The sequence below is a fragment of the Empidonax traillii genome, unplaced genomic scaffold, assembly GCF_003031625.1.
Source record: "Empidonax traillii isolate 1590-97213 ecotype Southwest subspecies unplaced genomic scaffold, ASM303162v1 scaffold9:size3134949, whole genome shotgun sequence".
NCBI classification, from domain to species: Eukaryota; Metazoa; Chordata; class Aves; order Passeriformes; family Tyrannidae; genus Empidonax; species Empidonax traillii.
The window spans coordinates 2,267,326-2,286,319 of NW_020955202.1; the positions used below are offsets into that span (position 1 = coordinate 2,267,326).

Consider the following 18,994-nt stretch of genomic DNA (forward strand, 5'->3'; position numbering starts at 1 on the left):
AAAAAAAAAAAAAAAAAAAAAAAAAAAAAAAAAAAAAAAAAAAAACAAAAAAAAAAAACAAAAATAAGGAGGTTGCCAAGAGACTGCGAAATGGCCCTAGTTCAGCTGAGCACAGACTAAAGTTAAGATTCTTTCTTTGGTATCAGTGCTAAGTGCTTTGTTGAACTGGGGTCTTAAAGAAGACCAAGGTCACATCCAACATTTTCAGAAAGTCAGTTCACAGGCCTTAAATAAATTCTGGCTTTGGATGAAGGATATGGCATTTTCAACCTTATAAGCAATGCTTTGAGGTATTTAGCACTGAAAGGTGAAATTTTACAGGCTTCTGTGTTTCATATGATTATCATATCTATCTCTGGAAGGAACAGCTTCATGCATCTGATATAGTTTGCAATGAGTTTGAGTACCTGTGTAGATTTTATGCATGAGTAAAATAACTTCACCATTTTTTTAAAATCAATTATAAAAGACACCGCAATTTCAAATACAGGTTTTTAATATAATGTACCATGTATCCAAAATATTTCCCAAATAATTTATCAAAATCCACTACAAAATCATAATGAATGAAAGTTTATCAGCTAAAACTTTTACAGGCATTAAAAAAAAAGTTGAGGGGCCCATATGCTATTCTGGAAGCAGATCATCTCCTAGTTCTTCATCAGCAAAGTCATCTTCCTCAGTTCTTTTTCTTGCTGCTGTTCTTGGTCTTTCTGCTTGTGGGCCAAGTGGATCTGTGTAGGAGGCATCTGGGATTTAAATAAATACATTTGAAATGGTTACCTGCAAGTAATTTTTATCACTGCACATCTGTAAGGTGTCTTTGAAATGCAGACCAGAAAAAGCATATGAACACTGAAGGAGAACAAAATATTGTATTTAGGAACTGACAAAGGGCACCAGAGCGAAGTTCCTGAGTGCTAGTAATAGAAGCCTTTTTTCCCACCTTCTTTTTTTTTGTTCTTTAATAAATTTCTATTGATTATGTAACAGTGAGAAAAAGACTTTGGAAAAGTGCAAGGACAGCACGCTTGATGACTTGTTTAAAGAACAGCTTTTTAGGAAGTACCACATTCCATATGGAGTTGAGTTTTTAGAACCCTTTGAAAATTCAATCTTATTGAAGATTTTATGACTGCAGCCTCACAGAAACTGATTCAAAAGATGCAGAAGACAGATATCGAAAGTAATATAACATGAGCCACATTTCCCAATATTTACAACTGCTTTATAGTGAGCTCTTAACAACTAAGCTAAAATCTCATTCTAATGAGGAAAATGTTTCCCTAATTATCTAATTTTACATGCTCTTCCAGTAATTTATTTTTTCCTCTCCCCTTATTTCTCCACTCTGTGAGAGCCAGGAAAGTAAGAAGGCCTAAGATGTTCACTTGCCTATTTCTTTACTGCTTCTACTTTCATAGGGTTCATTTGTTCCAGGCAAAGCTTTTAGTTTGGCACTCAGTCTTTCCCCTTTGGTACCACCACTGTCTGGGGAACAGAAAAAAAAAAAAAAGGAACACAAATAACATGCTGTTATATTCTGTAAAATCATGATACAAGAACAACATCAATTTAGCTACTACTATCTGTCAAACTAGGTTTGGATGAAATCATCTTTTCATGGTGGATACAGTACTCAGTTGTAATAGTGGTCTTTAAAACACAACGGACCCAGTGTCCATGCATGTGTGTGTGTTACAAGTTTTTTAAAAAATATATACAACCTTATTTACTTTGGAGTAAACACCTTAAAATATTTCTGCTTCAAATGCTGATATTTCAGTTGATTATAAATCCCAGTCACATTTTGGAGTTAAAATAAGCACAATGAATATAAACACCGTTACAGGGTATACAGGACATTTCCTATGTCTGTGTGCTTACCAATATATCAGTGTGATCCACCTGCTCTGCACTGTCAAGGTTAAATACAACACTAACTTCGCTTCTAATGAGAAGGGTATATTTGACACGTGCTGTCTGCATGGCAGGCAGGCACAGTTCATGTATACAGACCATCCTGGCCCTGCATCTTGCTGTAAACACTGTGCTGGCAGCTCAGCTTGCAGCGGGGCCCCAAGGAATGTGTCGGCTCCAAGGGCTGCCTCCTGCCCAGACAACATCAGATTAACATTTCTCTTGCCACAGCAGTATTCCAGACACTTAAAATATTCTGTACACCTCTCAATCTCTTTTTCACATTAATGGCAAGCTTTCAATCTCATCTGCTACAACAGATTTTTAGGATATATATTTTCTACTAGGAGAAAACATTTCGAGTTTGACTTGATATATTTAGAAGGCAGGACGTGCCATACAGCCAAATACAAACGTGCTCATTTACAACACCAAAGAACACCGTCATTAAAAGTCTTCCATCTGTAAGGAGGAAAAATGGGTTTCATTCAGTAAACACTAATTACAAAGTCTGGACTTGGCAACACATTTCCATTGCCTTATTTACTATAAATGTTATTTTAATAAATATCGCTACAATTAAAAGGGAAAAAAACCAAACAAAAACCCAAACTTCTACAAAGATGACAAACCTTAATTTTTCTATAAATACTATTGCAGACTTCCATTTGCTCAGCCCTAAACTGGAAGAACAATGTCTCTGCTCCAAGAAAGATATGCTACATACAACCACATGTCAAACACTTAATAAGTTCACAAGACACAGATTACAGATGAAATTTCAAAACAAGGAAAATGTATTTTTCCTTGTAATGTAAATCCACCTCCCTCAGACCAATTCTCACTGACAGGCTTCATGAAAGAAGTGAATACTTAATGAAGGACTTGAAGAAATGGAGAGAAATCACTGGGTTGGACTAGGGGGGCTCAATCAAAGGGTTGTGAAACTACAGAAAGGGACAGCCCTTGAGTTTAGCAGGCTCTGGACAGGCCTGTGCAACAAAGATGGTGTGGATGAAGATGTTTTGAGGACAGTTTAGAGGAAAACACAAAATTATGACAAGGAGAAAAACAGTAGGATAGATGTAGGCACAGAGTCTTGTGCAATGGAAAAGAAATAATTTACAAGATAATGAATAAAATTGGAAGAAGCAGTAAAGAGTTGCAAAGACAGGAACAACACAGCAGAAACTAATCTAGGGGAAGACTGAGCTAGTCAAAGAAACTCCACAGGTTTAACTGGTTGTTTCCAGAATGGAAGAACTAGGTATAATGAAAATAAAAGAGGAAGAAGATGGCATATCAAAGGTTTTTGACTGTGAAGGAGGAAAACACATGGGGTTTAGTGATACTACCAGAGGAAAGTGAAAGACTTTATATTAACTAAAAGAAGGAAAAGTAGCATGGTAAACAAACCAAACTGGCTGGGATAAACATAATATCCACAAGCTACCTGGACATCTCATTACCTAAAAATATACCATTGAAAACAAAGGCTTTCTTGGACATCCTAGGACCCTTAAGCTTTATTAGGGCTATGTCCAAGCAGGGAATTATGCAGTAAGTTCAAAATTTGAAGCCAATTTCCCTTTCGTTTTCTCTCCCCATCTACTGGATGTCCAATCCTGCTCCCCCTTCCATAGCTCTGACGTTCCTTAAGCACATATTGCTATGACTGAGTTGCCCCAAATGGCCATGCCTGTGGGTGTTCAGCCTGTGACCCTGGAGCCTAAGCTCCTCTTTCTGTTTACGAGCTAACACAGTACACGGAATTGTGCAGTGCTGTAACAGTGAGCAAATGTAACTCTTCACACAACTAGAGCTCCTCAGGCTTCAGACTTGATTCAGTCGGCCAAACACATTATTTACTGTTTTTAATGGACCAACTCACCAAAGAGCAAGATTAATGCTAGAAGTAGTGCAAGGAAAGCAGCAAGAACACAAGAAAAGGAACGGAAAAGAAAGGAATTGCTGAGAGGGGGTGGGCTGTTCCTTCCAGAAGCTGCAAGCTATTTGATCAATACATCCTACCTTGACTAAATACACCCTGGAAAAAACTGAGTAGGTGTCTATGTGTCCTCTTAACACTTAAGCAGCAAGAACATATGGGTACCTTACTAGATTAAAAGTCTATCTCAATTGGCTTATTGTCCATACAAAAGATCACAGGATGCTGAGGGAAGAGTGTCTTAAGTAGAGCAAACATATACAGTAGCTCTCCAAGAATAATTTCCCAGCCTCCAAGAATTTGTAAATCAATGGGGCAGCTCTTCGTGTTAATAATGAGACTGATTGATTTATTCTTCAAGAACTTGTTCATTCTTCTCTTGTGACCCTGTGAAATTTTTGCATGTGTAAGAACCTGAGGTAAGGAGTTCCACCTTCTGTTTCCTCTGAATCTACAACTCTAGCCCCATCTCACCACCAAAAGGAGCATCCTGCCCTTCCTGCCCTGTGTCGTATCCCCTTCCATATGCTGTCCACCAGTAGTAGGTTCTGTTGGAGCACTTTCCTGATACATTTAAAAGTAACCTAATGAGAACCTCAGCAAAGTAATGCAGCTCACCTTATTTCTAGATGAGCATTGTATCTTCAGCAAGAGTGAAGGCAAGGTTAACACCTCTGGTAGCAGCCCACAGTTACTTTAAATTAGGTTAATTAGGACTGCAATATGCTCTGACCATACCTAAAGACATGGAAGAGGATCATCTTTCCTTTGAAAGTTAAGAGATGCTTGACAACATCTGCATCACATGGAGATGTCAGACAGCAGCTCAGGAAGAGAGAGGTCTGGCGTCAGTGCCTTCCTTCACCTGAGGGAGTTCAAAACCAGAGTTCCAGCTTTCAGGAGGAATGTCCTAGTTGTTGAGCCAATTGGGGTAAGCTTTTCTTGACGCTCTGCCATGGGAGACAGGATTTGCCTGCCAATATGGCAGCTACTAAAAATTCTGTTGACCATTTAACATGATCTGCTGGGAGTTTAAATCTCATTTTGAAGTTACTTTTTCTAGTTCTGTTTGCAGATAAATCATCTACATGTTTTTATCCAGTATACATTCACACATAATTTGGCAATGTTAAGGAATACAAGCTTGCAATGCAGACTTCAGGATTTTGGTATCCTACAGTGAAGAGAAATTCAGAGAAGAAATTGTTTTTAAAGCATTTTATCACAGACATGGATACTTTTGGGATGTGAGTTTTACAGATTCTACTCACCATTCCCTGTTGCCCTCACTCTATCCAGGAAAAAGATTTTATACGTATTTCAGCTTTTGGATTAGGGAATGGAACTAGCTTTCACCAAAGTAATACACAAAAGAAAATAAAGTTAACGTTGGGTCAAAGGATAATAATAAAAACTCTGGATAAAAAGATTCGAAGTTCCTCTCCACTAATAACACAGCTTTGAGTGTTAATGTCTTTCTGATTGCACTTGCAATCAAAGGGCTACAGGTACATGTTTCTCAAACTGCAAATCAATTCTACCTGCACTACTGTATTAACTGTACAAACACATGCTCCTAAATAAAAACAGCTTTTGAATAATGGAAGACCACTGCCAAACTAAAACGTTCTCTGTATAAAAGGAAGCCTTCACTGCAGTAAATACCTGTTCCTTATTAACTTTTTGTGTTTTTATTAATTATGTTATTATTATAGTTCATGTGGAGGCCAGTCCCTGTGTATTCACTTTGGGGTGAAAATGCGGACACACACACACACAGACTGACTGCAGGAACGTGACTCCAGGTTTCAGTTGAAAAAGCAACAGTAACTGATTAGGCAGAGTTGGTCAATATATTTTTAAAATTTGATTTATAAATAAATTTACTCGGTAAAACAATTATACTTGAGACTTGGATTATCATGCTGACATGATCTTCCCCTCAGCAGCCTTAACTGCGGACTATGCATACAAAGACATAAATAATACACTCTGCACGCTGATATCTTTTACAGTGCATTCTTTCCTCTCATCTGTTTAGAAGTCATGGCCATAATACTATATTTAGGATATTTAACTTATTCTATTACAATATGTTCCATTCATTTAGATTTGTTCAACATCTTACAGAAACTAATTTGAATTAATTCCTCCACAGAGAATTTGGAGGGGAAAGAAAAGAATCAAAGCATAAAACTTAGTTTTAAAAGATGGTTAGTTTTATATGGCAGAAAAATAAATAAAGCAACATAGTTCAAGAGTAATCCTATTCTGTAATAATCCTGTAATAATTCTGTAATAATAATTTTAAGAACTGATATCTAAAAGATTCTAAATCTTTTTATGTGTTTCTGTACTTCCTGTGTCACATGATACCCGTCTATACTCCAACCCATAAAATCCACAGTATTTGTATTTATTTTTTAAAGGAACCTCACTAGTTGCAATTATAGTGATGAGACTACTGCACTTGATATTCCTCCTATATCAAAAAGGATGTAAATTAGAATTTTTAATACCATTTTACTCATTGGGAAAAAATAACAAAGGCTATGGTTGTTTGGTAATCCACCTCCTCTGCAAGTTGTTTGTGTAACAAAGTGCACAGTGGGTTAATGCTCCACTAAATCCAGAATGCCTTCTAATGCAGCTTTGTGTATCCTTCATATTTCGAATGGAGAGACACTATCTTTGGAGAAGAACGGGCATTGGTTTGACCAAAGAGAAGTTTAGTGTAGAAGGCAGAATATTACATTAAAACTGTGAAATGGCATGGGAAGTCATGCAATTTTTAACTACACTGCAGGTCATTTTGATCTGATGTGTCAGTTCAGCTAACTCTTTAGGTGAGTTCATAGCAGAAAACTTAAGGATATTCTTTTCACTATTAAGAAAACTTTTTTCTATTTTGCACACACAGCCAATGGAACCATCCCACAATGACTTTTAATTAAAGAGGCATCAGCAGGCACACAAAGCCTAGAAAATATAAGTGATCATGAGGTCCTGGCTGCAGGTACCAAGAAAATCTCTTGCCTCTCAGTCAAGATTATCTGGGATGCCTACAGCCACAACATCTATAACGTGCTTCCATAATATATGAGAAAATCCCTATGGGATGGTAAGGGGTGTTTGAAAACGGGATGGACAAACCCATTTCTCCACCGACACCATCACCAGTGAAATGAAAAAGGGAAAAGACACCTAAATTACTCTCACATGGTTTCCTTTCCAAATTCATCTGGCCAGGCTTAGCTAACAAGGAGAATGCAAAGTGCTCAGCCTTTCATCTTCTGAATTCAACACTGCTTCTTTGGGCTCCTGTCCGAGACTCCACGGCTCCTCTCATCCACTACAAAACCACCCATTCAGAGAGCTGGGCAAATGCAGAGACCAAGTAAACACTGCTATGGCAATGTATTCCTTAAAGTCACACTTTACATTATCTAAAGGCATGATGCTATTAAACAATAAAAATCTCTTATGGTCGTGAATACCACAGTGCCCTAACTTCTAAGTTCTGGATGTTACCATCACATATCTGCAAAACACAAAAAATGAGCATGAAAACAAGAAAATATTGTTGGAAAGGAAATCTTCGAGAACTGCCTAAACTCTCAGCTTCCTTCAGGGCTTTGTGGTGCTTTGTTTTTATTTTTTTTTAATTTTTCTTTCTCCTTTCATATAGTAAAAAGAATAATTTTAACAGGACCATATCAATGTCCTCTCCTTCCAACATAAATCAAGTAAGATTGAAAATCATAAATCTGATAATTGTGGGGAGAAGAAAATTTCACTTTTTATAATAAGAGTGACAAATGTGTTCAGTTTTAGGTAGGGGTTTTAGATTTAATGCACATCTTCCTTACACAACAAGAGCAAACTTTAACTGATGTTGATATAGATGTCAGTTTTCTTGGGCTCCCTGCTACCATTCGGTGTACCATTCATACATACACTAATCCTGTTGTTCAAATTGTGCTTTGGTGCATCTCTTACACCTTCTGTTTTAATTTATATTGGCAAAGTAGTGGATGCCCTTTGAAGTACAAACCCTGCTGGCTTAGTTCTCTTTCCTCTTAGCTTCCTCTTTAAAAGCAATTGGAGATCATATTTCCTAGACCAAGGAAGTCTGAATTATTAATACTCGTAATACAAATAACTATATAGGGACAAAATACTTTGGGGGGAAAAAAAAAATCAGTTAGGAATGCCAGCAAGTATGGGGACAGTGAGCTGGTAAGAGGAAAGAAATAAAACAGGCATCATACCTAAAATATCTGGAATGCATACACACTTCATTTAGCTAGTAAGTATGTTAATTTAGCTAGTAAGCACTAAGCTAAGGAGGATTCCATGCTTCACTGGGTTCCGTAATGATGGCAAATCCCTCATACAGTGCAGAAAAATGATCCCTTTTGGTCTTGGTAACACCACTGGAAAAGACTAATCTTAAAAAGTATACAATTTTTTTTTTAATTCTTCTTTTGAAGTCAGTTATCAAAAGCATACTAAGATTATGAAATAAAATAACCCATGTTTATGTTTCACATGTGTCTTGATACAGGCCGCGTACCAAAATTCATTAAACTCCAAAAATACAGCTCATCACCCAGCTGAATAATGCCAAACATTGGACAAAATTACTTAGTAATCCTCAGTAAAAGGCAGACAAACTACAACATAGTCCTTAACATCTGATGCTGTGAGTGTGCATTTTCTTCACTGATAAGGCTCCCCAGAGTCAACATTACCAGTTAGAATGTGCGTAACGCCTTTAACTTGTGCTAAAAATACATGTAAGTATCTCACCACAACTTTTAATTAAGAATCCCAGCAGACAAGTTAACTCCAGCCTAAATACAGGACCTTCTTTGTACCTCTGCTTGTTTGCCGAGTCATTTCCAGAGAGGCTGGATCTTTGGCACTGAATTTGTATAATGAAGACTTGTCAAACGTGCTCCTATACGGACTTGTTCCCAAACTGAGTTTTTCCATTCTTTCATATGCTTGGCATAATATCTCCAGCAACAATCTAAGAATTATTGATAGGGCAAATTCTAGGTCAATTCTGCCCCTGCTTACCCTCTCATTCTCTTTTTTGATTTTTTTTCAATTTTAAAAAAAAGGACAAATTTTCATAGATACTTCTGTCTTTAAAAGAAGTACTGACAAACTGGTAGTAAAGGGGATAAGTGTTGTTTTAGCATCCTTTCAGCCTGATCAGCATTCACATCTTTTGCTAAATTGTTGACTCACTCTCTCCTGGTAACATACACCTTTTTCACTAATGAGGGTGGGGATAATTACCAAATAGAGCTGTAAGATAACAGACCCTTTGTGCCCTTTGCCTACATGTGCCATGTTTTGCACAGCTGTAAATATCCTTGCCTGCTACCAATGCTGTTCTTCATTTCTATTCATTATAAGCCAAAGTGGATCTTACTTTATGACAGAGAACAAGGATCAATCCTGTCTCACACCGATGTTTTTTTGGCACATCTAGCTGGCTGCCTGATCACAGGGCTTATGTAACACAGGCCAGACCAGAAACATTTCCATTCCTCTCTGTTACCAAATCAAGGAACTTCACTCCAAGAATTACTTTGGCCTGAGGCCCAGAACAGGTAAAATTCAATCCTAGGCGAATGGAGGGTCTTTTAGATATCAAGAATGACTTAAAAGCTTCTCTAGTGAAACTACTGAACTGAAAAAGGAATGAGATTTCTCCTAAACACCCAACACTCACTCCTAACCCTTAGAGAATCCAGGAGAGCAATCTTCGTAAATGTAACAGCATTCTAAGATCATCTTCAGATTACACTAATAATTTCCATAACTTTTCACGGCCCTGTAGAATTTGATAAATGTTGTAAAATATCTGCTATGTAGATGGAGAAATAAAGTTACCAAATAAGAAAAAAAAATCATAAATTATTTCTCTGTAAAAGGAAGAGAGGCAAGAATTTACAGGGGATATGAGACCCATCAATATTAAGAAAAACTAAAAGCACAATGCAAAGAAGCCATTTCCTTTTTGAGTCAAAATATGTGGGCTTTTTTTTCCAGGTGGCTGAAGTAGCCTTAAGTCTGCTAGTTTCCTTAGAGTGGCAGTGGGGAATAGTTAGGTTTACTTTAGTAACATCTCATGGATTTAATAACGGGAGGAAAAAATCATTAGCTCTGCAATATACAGGCTACCTAGTGCAGAAAAGACAAAGCAGGACAGTTTCCTGACTAACACTCGACGAGTTTTATATTTATGAAAGTCAGCATTGTAAATCTACAGAAGCAGAGAGAGCAGTCAGTGAGCAAGCTTTCCTCTAGGGAAGGCTCTAGTACTTCACTTCTGCTACACTGGGAAAAGGGGAAGGAAGAACTCTAAAGACAGTAAGGGTACGTTATCCTTATTACGGAGTTGGTTGCACAGAACTGCCTCTTAAACTTGTAACAAACACCTGACAGTGGATTAGATGGTGGGCAAAAAATTCCCTTTCCTCCATGTTCAATAAAGAAACAATGAATTCCTGGTTTTCATGGCTTATGTGTTCTGTTTTGTTACCATAAATGATTCCTTACAGTAAATATTCCAAAGTTAATGGGATAAAAGTGTTCAAATACCAAGTTAATGAGATAAAAATGTTCAAGTCCTCAGTACCAAAAAACCCCAGAAATTTAGCCTTAGAAATACTCTGAGATCTGTATATAAAACACAAATGTTGGACCAAATCCATGCTACTGTACCAGTTGTGGTTTCATACAGCAATGAGATAATCAAAAAGTTCAAAACAAAATTTGTGAAGTACTTCCATATTGCTCAATACATATTTGTGTGCATTTCAGAATGTAAAGAGGCTTTACAAACACTTTCAGAAAAACTGTTTTCTTTAGGATCCTGACAAATTGCACATTTAAGCAGAGGCCTCGAGTACTTACCACCACCTCCTTCTCTGCGGTTACGTGCACTGCCATCTCTGCCAGACTTAATGCGCTGGGGAACAGTGAAAAAGGTTTGAAAAGAACAGAACAAAAATCCCCATTTAGTAATATATATATATAAAATAAATATATTAGAGATAATTATTGAAAATTCAACTTAGCTTATTAATAAAACAGTAGAAGAACATTAAACTACTTACTATACTGCAACTAATAAACCCTGTATTTTCAACATACAAAACTGTCCTTAAAATCATTGTTAAATGCAATGTTTACGTAAAACAAGAGTTCTGTGAAATTCAAAAAGAATATCTCAATAAATTATTTTTCTTCAGATAAAATTTATACAAGGAATGTGCATAAAAATAGTTCAGATGTTTCTTTGTGAAGTACAGCTGAAAAAACAGGCAATGTAGCCCTCCTTGCATCAGTTCAAAGTAGCCTCTGCCTATTAACATCTTGTAAATCCCATAAGCATTTTATTATTGTAAAGACTCAAAGGGGAGAAGTACGGGAATCTATAAAAGGAACTATTCACCCTATGGATCTCAGACTTTGAATTCTTGGCACAGCACTGTATTTTACAGCAAAATTTAATTTGCTGTTGAGTGTTAAATGCAAGATAAAGGTGAGGGTAAATACTTTTAAAAGCTGTGTTTAAAAAGTCAGCTCTCTTGCAAAGAGGAAGGTACCATAAACATCTTCCAGCTGTGTTTTTTTTTAAGTGTTACTCGAAAACTTTAACAGTTTATCAAAGCAATACCTCTAGACATGGCAGACTCAGCTCCTCCTGGCAAAACACCAAATTTCTCACGCATGCATCTTGTCAATTACAAGAATGTGTATCTCAGCAAGGGACTTTTTGATAGGTAGGTACAAAAACTTGGTGTTTAAAGCATTCAGATATTAATACAGTATCTCTGCATCTTATTTCAAAATATGACTTCAGGACCTGAGTAAAACACATGTGCACACTACCCAACCACGTCTTCAGGTCAGTTACTGAAGCTTCTTCACCCATTTTTCACCAGAAAAATATAATGGAGTCTGGCAAAGTTGGAATGACACCAAAGAAACGAAAGAACTTTCAAGATTCATGCCAACAGAAAAAGGAAGAACTCCTAAATCAAAACTCACAGGAGTCAGACAGGAAAGCATCAAGCCTAGTGTGAAACCGGGACTAGTCTTGGAGCAATTTAGTCTGGAACCAGAATTTCTCATACTTTTTATTTATTTTGGGAAATCCTCAAGTCTATAATATGTTCTCTGAATTTTGTATTAAATATTGTTTTCACAGTCCAGTGAAGTAGCATATATCAATCCTTCAGGAAGCATGTTCAGACTCTCCAAACATTGAATGACTGACATCAAATCTGATAATGGAAGCTCAGCTTCTATCTGCCGGAGGGGATCAGTCCCTAGATTATAGTGCCCTCTTGGCATTTACATCCTAGGACTTCACTCCCCAAATATTACATCAGTACTACATCTTAAGCATATGATTAATTCAAGCGAATAGTTTGTAAGTAATCTCATACTAAAAGCAGACATACAAAATAGGTTTCCACTCTAAAAATGCCTGTTTCTCTCCCATGACTGCAAAAGACATTTAGGATGACGAGCCCAGATGTAGATGCCTGAAGGTAAGGGCAGTAAGTCCCTTCCCAGCATTTGCACCTATCATCTCTGCTTCACAGCACACCCCATCAGCCCCTCATTTTCAGTCATTAAGCTCCTTGACGGAAATAAATAGTAATGTGTGCGTACATCAGTGCCAAGGGGCTTGAGTGACCTTTTACACTATTACCTGTCTTTTTTAAACTGAAACATGAAAAAGGAAGATTAATGCAGCAAAAAACCAAACCAAAACCAAACAAAGAACACAACACCCCCTCAAAACGCCCCAACGTATGAAGGTTGCAGTAAAAATTGAACATTGTGTGAGAGGCAGGGAGAAAAATTTCTACAGGGAATGAACTCCACAGATGTTCCCGGATTCTTGGCTGGAAGTATTTAACAACTTGTCCATATTTGAGAACTGAGGGAAATAAGTACTCCAGAATATTTATTTTGGTAAAAACTCCATGTGGATATACTTATTCTGGAAAAACAATGCCAGAATAGCAAATTTTGATAAACTTCTACAGGAAGACGAAGTCTGTGTGCAGACTATGAAATGCAGGTATACTACACTAGCATTTAACTATTTTGTGTTTACTGGGTGCAATCAAGAAAACATGGCTGAATTTGGGAGCAGGACTTGAACTAAATCTGGTACTGCTAACTGAAACCAGTATTCCTATTGGAAACTTAGGTGGTGAAATATTAAAATTTTGGTAATTTTAGAACTTGACAGTATGGTTTATGACTTTATGGTCATGGATGACAGAAGAAACTTCTTAAGACAAAAAAAACCCTAGTAATTTCCATAGCCAGATAGCAGGCATAAGACTAAAAAAATCACACAGAGACCCCAGCCAATGAAAGAAAAAAAAAGTCCCCAACCCAAAACCAGGGTATGGAACCCAGATGCAACACCAACGACAGAAAAAGGAACTGCAGGGCTATTGTTGATGCTGAGATTCTGTCTGTCTCGGAGATACTCAATTTCTAATACAGGACAGCCACATACTAAATTGCAGTGTATCCTGAAACATCTTTTCTTAGTCTTTGTTCCTTTACTATGCAGTAACTTGTGCTACTATGCATCTGTGCAGGATTCCACTGATACCTCTGTAATTCAGACATGATAGGTACAAATTCCCTTAACACAATGAAGTCAGATTGAGAAAACCCCCATAATTTAAACCTAATTTCTGTGTTACTAAAATCTTAAGTAACTTAGATGATTAAAACTTCTAAATATTCTACTGGTAGCTTTTTCCCCACCAGAAAATACAGAAATGTGTTTGGGAGAGCTCCCACTTCCAATGTGAAATAAACAGGAAGAGATGTGACAATGTTTGTTTTGTTTAATTGGTGAGCTTTCCCAAGTAAAGTGCTGAGGTATTGAAAGTTACCGCAAAGAGCTACGTATATCACTGACATTGAACTGATACTCCCTAGAAAACAAGCATAACCTGTTTAACACACTTCAGAGAGATCTCCTAATTATGAGTTTTGCAGAATAGAAACATTAGATCTGGTCATCTGTTTTGCTTACTGATATGATTATGGGGAGACATGGAGGAATACTAATCCCACTACAGCAGTAGACTGCTCTCTTCTGTCCATTTTCCCAAGTGCTTTAAATTTTACATTTACTGAAAATTCGAACCAATACACTTCAGCTAGTCCTTCAAAGTTGACTTGCAGCATAAAGTTGGAATCCTGTGATCAGTGTTTCCCTTTGTGAGTTTCATTTTTAAAATGTCCTAGTCTCCATGCACACACTCAGACTCCCTGGAATTTAAGTAAAAGTATCTAAGGATGCATGTACATATTATCTGGCATCAAAGGGGACCCAGTAAGTGTTACTAGGAGCACAGTAAATTAGTTAAGACGTGTGTCCTAATGTGACTATGTAGCTTCGAGGCAAGAAGAAAAGCAAACTTGAACACTTTGCTGTTCAACAGCATGGATAATGCTTTTCAAACAAGCAGCTGTTTTTCATTTTAAAATCTTACTTTATCACCAGAATAGCAAGAAAACAATGCATGAGTGCACACACACACACATAAACGTGAGCTCACTCTTCTGAACGGAACACAAGTTATGATCTCATACCTTTCACAGCCTGTTGCTTTTCCACGCATTTCTTTTTTCAGTTTAAAAACTGGCACTAACACAAATAGTTTACATCTACCTTTGCAATATGTCAATGTTGCAGTTTTGTATATAACAAAAAGACAAATTCCTAAACTCCCCATTTCTCCCTATAGTTGCATTATTACTTGGCTCATAAGCACACTAAAGTATTAAATGAAATCTGGCAAGCAGGTAGGAAAGACGACATTCCAGAGACGTTGAATTATGCAAGTTGCTCCGGCATTCCCATCACATCCACATAGTCCATCTTTCACTAGTATTTAAAAATCACAGAAAATCTGGTACTCAAAAACTATTCAGACAGATATAAGACTGAGCAGTAATTTAAAACTAAACTCCCCAAACCTCAACACATAAGCCTCTCTAAACCAGGAAGTTAATAACACATTTTATCTTGAACTAAAATAAACACTATTTTAGCTTCATCTATGTACTCACCTGCTCTCTTATTTCTTTTAATTTTTCCACTTTCTTGAGCTTTGTTACATATTCCTGGACTTCTTTCAGCCCCATATCTGTGCAGAGACGAACTAAAAATCGAAGGCCTAATTGAAAAGCAAAAAACACCATTAAAAAAGCAACTGTGCAAATAAGGTGACTCCAGTCCAGTATCACCATGTGAGTTGTGATATTTTGCAGGTAATTCAACATTTTCTGTGTGTCTATACCCATGAACAGTACAAATACCATTTATATATGTGGAAGGCACAAGACATACTAACTCATCTGGCTCAGAACTCTTGACATTTGCAAAATATTGTACAGGCTGGAAGCATAGTAATGATACTAAGATATTACTGAGGAGCTGCTATCAAGAGCATTTTGTTGAAAACAATTTTATAAATGCCAAGTGAATCAAAACGTTTTTTTTTTCCGTTGCTGTGGTTGATTTTTAAAGAGTATTATGATTGAATCAGAAGAGCCCCTAAAAACATTCTCCTGAGACACTATATCAAACTCTGAAGATATTGTTGCTATTCCTGTGTGTTTGTCAACATTCCTTTGAAAGAACTGAAGCCAAAGCAAGCATTACATGATCCATTTCTCTGCTGGCGCTTTCACAAAAATGTTATTCATTTTGTGCTAAGTTAGTTTTCTGCTGGTTTAGGGAACACATGGTCAGTGAGGAATGAGTGAAGCAGCATTGTTTCAGCAGCAGAAAACTTAAATCAGTTGTCTTGCCTAACTTCTGCCTCCATTTGTGTAATTTGTAGAAACTACATTCAGAAATATCTTTGCATTCTAAAAGGTTTAGTAAATACCCCTCCGAAATATGAGTGACCAATAGGAACACAATATTTTGCTTATAACTTTGAGGAGTTTATAGCACTGAGCTTCAGTTGTACAAGAGAGCTGTGTGATTCCTCTTTTAAAAAGCAATGCATTTGTTAAAGCAGAATGATCCAATTTTAAAATAAAACTGAATGAACATTCTTCCCATGTTGCATTTAAAAATACAGACTTGTTGGTGACAACCTCGTATTTTGGAATTTGTGAGGTAGAGCGTGGGATGTCAGAATGTTTTCACAACCACTGACAACCTCTATTTTCTACATGGCTTTATCTTATTTAGAGTTAAGGTGTGACTGATTTTGCAAAATGTCTTACTCTTCAAAGATTTTCCAGAGACTGGTTGATGAACTATACTTAAAAACCCAGCAACAAAGTCTCACCCTCTATGTTTTTTTGGAAAGCCTGGTTTTGGTAAAACTTAGCAATATGATTTTCTCATATCTAGAAACTTATAGCAGAAATTTCAACTAGCAGGAACTAGAAGTACAAACACATATATTTTATCACAAGAAATATTTAGTAAGTAGCATAGTTATGTATGAGAAAGAACTCAAACCAGTCAGACTCAGCAGAAGTTTATTTTCATCACTCTTCTTCAGCACTGACCTAATATTTCTTAAATCACACTTTAGTGTTGCCACAGAAAACATGCAGCATTAGCATGAATAAAAATGTTATTTCATGAAAATATTTTCATATGAAAACCATGTCATATGACTACTAACACACATATTCAATGTAACAAAGTTTCCTTTGATAGTTGTACCACAGAATTAAACAACTTACATTCAACATTCTCTGGGAATTTTCTGTGAATGACTTTGTATTTCTCCAGAGCTTTCTGGTAGTTACCTGCAAACAAAACAAACATCTCCTATCCACACAGTCAAACATAAAAAAGAATATCTGATGTGAAATTGATACACTTTAACATCAATGCATCTTTTTAGTTAAATAATTTAATATTATAAGACCAAATTTTGTGAGACTGAACTTAAAATTCTTTAATTACTTAATTTAATAGCAATTCACTTCAACAGTAAAAATTAAGGGCATCTGAAAACAGCCCAAATTACTCTTAAACCAGAGAATTAATGAAGAGCAGTTTCCTGATTTTTGCCTTTTTTTTGACCTTCCTCTAAGACTCCATTTCTACATTACAACTACTAGATGAGCTGTATCAAAGCCTAACAGGACATATCTGGGACTGCAAATGCATGGATTGGTCAAATGGAAATATCTAACAGCAGAGCTCTGTCTGTCCTTCCTGACATCAAAATACAAATTGTGTGACTCTCCTTTGCCCAGATCTGGCAGTGAAGTAATTATTCCTTTAGTCTTTTGCCTTCAATTTTGACTCAGATTGATTATGGAAAGGACTGACTGACCCTGTAAATCTAAAATATCACATCCATTAAATACTTGACAAAAAAAGTTTGTTGAGATATTACTGTTTTTCTCTTCTGGTGCAAGGCAGAGATCAAACTGGTGTGCTATGTGTTAACATGATAAACTGGGAATTTTGCCAATGAACCATAAACGATCTAAGAAGCAGCCAAACCCACTGTTTTCCTTTGCTGGGAAAATGTTTCATCTGTCTAGTTTTGGGTGGTGCTGATTATTCTTAATACACTGGTTTCCCCAGGTCCTGTTCCTTTTTTCACTGTTGTATTAAATAACTGAGCTAAGTGAGAAAATGCACTTATTTATTACAGAAGACTGTTCTGTGAAGTTCTAAAGAAGCATAAAGAAGAGGGACAAGATGGAACAGGAAGAAAGAAGAGTATAATATACGTCATCAAGTATCTTGAATGCATTTTAGGTGGTGAAAAACCCCAAAAAGGTTAGTCTCTTTTCATTTTGTTTATCAGTGTATTCTATTCCCAGTATGAAAACACAGCACATTAAGACTCTCTCCTGTGTAGTGCAAATACTATTTTAATATTGAAAAATTATACCTGCTGTTGAAAAGGAAAGGGAACTGTTTATGTTGGATCAGTTGGTAGTATAATTATATTCGAAAAACCTTCTATCAGATCATGTATGCTGTACTATTTTCTTTATTTAACAGCACAAGGAATGCTGGACTTAAAAGAAACTTCATGTTTTATTACATCTACAGAGAAAATTTATAACAAAATAATACATAAGTGAGTGTTCACACCAACTTTAGCACCAATATTCACATCAGTCAGAAAAGATCAAAGGAAAAAAACCAAAACATCAATCAAAACAAAACAAATCACAGAATCATAAAATGGTTTGGAAGCGGCTTTTGAAGATCATCTAGTTTCAACCCCTCTGCCATGGGCAGGGACACCTTCCTCTAGACCAGATTGCTCCAATCTGGCCCTGATGGGGCATCCACAACTTCTCTGGACAGCCTGTTCCAGTGTCTCACCATCCTCACAGTAAAGAATTTCTTCCTTATATCCAGTATAAGTCTACCCTCTTTCTGTTTAAAACCGTTGCTCTTTGCCCTGGATCTGCAGATCCCAGTTTATCTGCATCTTTTCTATAAGCCCCCTTCATATATTGTCCAGTCTGAACAGCCCCGATGGATTACAAAAATAATGTCACAAACCTCCAACCAGTTACCAAAAAGTCACAGAGCTTACCGCTTCTCCTGTAGCAACTTGCAACCATCAGCTGCCACTTCACTTGTGTCGGTCTGCATATAAATAAAATAAAATAAAATTATGCACATTTGCCAAAGAATGAATAAACAAAATAACCTGCACAATACTGGTAAAGACCTACTACTAAACTACTAATAAATTTTTCACCTAGCCTATTGCCTTCCTAGAAAGAATTTAGCCAGCTCAATTCACGCACAGTTTACCCCTGCATCCTGCACCTGTTTTCAGGCCTCAATGTCACTCATTTTCAGTTGTATTTTCAGCCTTCCTTCTGCTTGGGATTCTGTGCCCAGGCACAGTTAGTACACCAGACATGTGAACCACTGATCTTTGTCAGAGTTCTAGAACCATGCAGTAGGAAAGAATAAAATGCTAAACTGTATTTTGAGGAGGCCCTACCACTAGGATCCTGTGCATGCCCAAGAGATCCCTACCAGGAAGCACACTGCCCACTCACAGCTTCAAACTCTGGTCTCTCCTTTTTGCC

General features: G+C 36.8%; 1 protein-coding gene and 1 long non-coding RNA gene across 4 annotated transcripts in view; one reads left to right on the top strand and one right to left on the bottom strand.

The window, feature by feature from the left end:
- Window positions 1-478: 478 nt before the first annotated feature.
- Window positions 479-18,994, bottom strand: part of IFT88 (intraflagellar transport 88) — a 43,194-nt gene continuing 24,678 nt past the window's right edge. For all 3 annotated transcript variants that reach the window (XM_027884495.1, XM_027884479.1, XM_027884488.1), the window contains exons 21-26: window positions 18,487-18,539; window positions 16,655-16,720; window positions 15,014-15,120; window positions 10,805-10,859; window positions 1,396-1,491; window positions 479-749 (exon numbers count right to left, since the gene is read on the bottom strand). In XM_027884495.1, coding sequence (XP_027740296.1) covers window positions 628-749; window positions 1,396-1,491; window positions 10,805-10,859; window positions 15,014-15,120; window positions 16,655-16,720; window positions 18,487-18,539 — 499 coding nt within the window. In that variant the 3' untranslated portion in view covers window positions 479-627. The remainder of the gene's footprint in view (window positions 750-1,395; window positions 1,492-10,804; window positions 10,860-15,013; window positions 15,121-16,654; window positions 16,721-18,486; window positions 18,540-18,994) is intronic.
- On the top strand, window positions 689-12,365 carry LOC114057800. The gene is made up of 3 exons (XR_003571308.1): window positions 689-812; window positions 6,453-6,458; window positions 12,352-12,365. It is a non-coding gene; the product is annotated as an uncharacterized LOC114057800 (long non-coding RNA).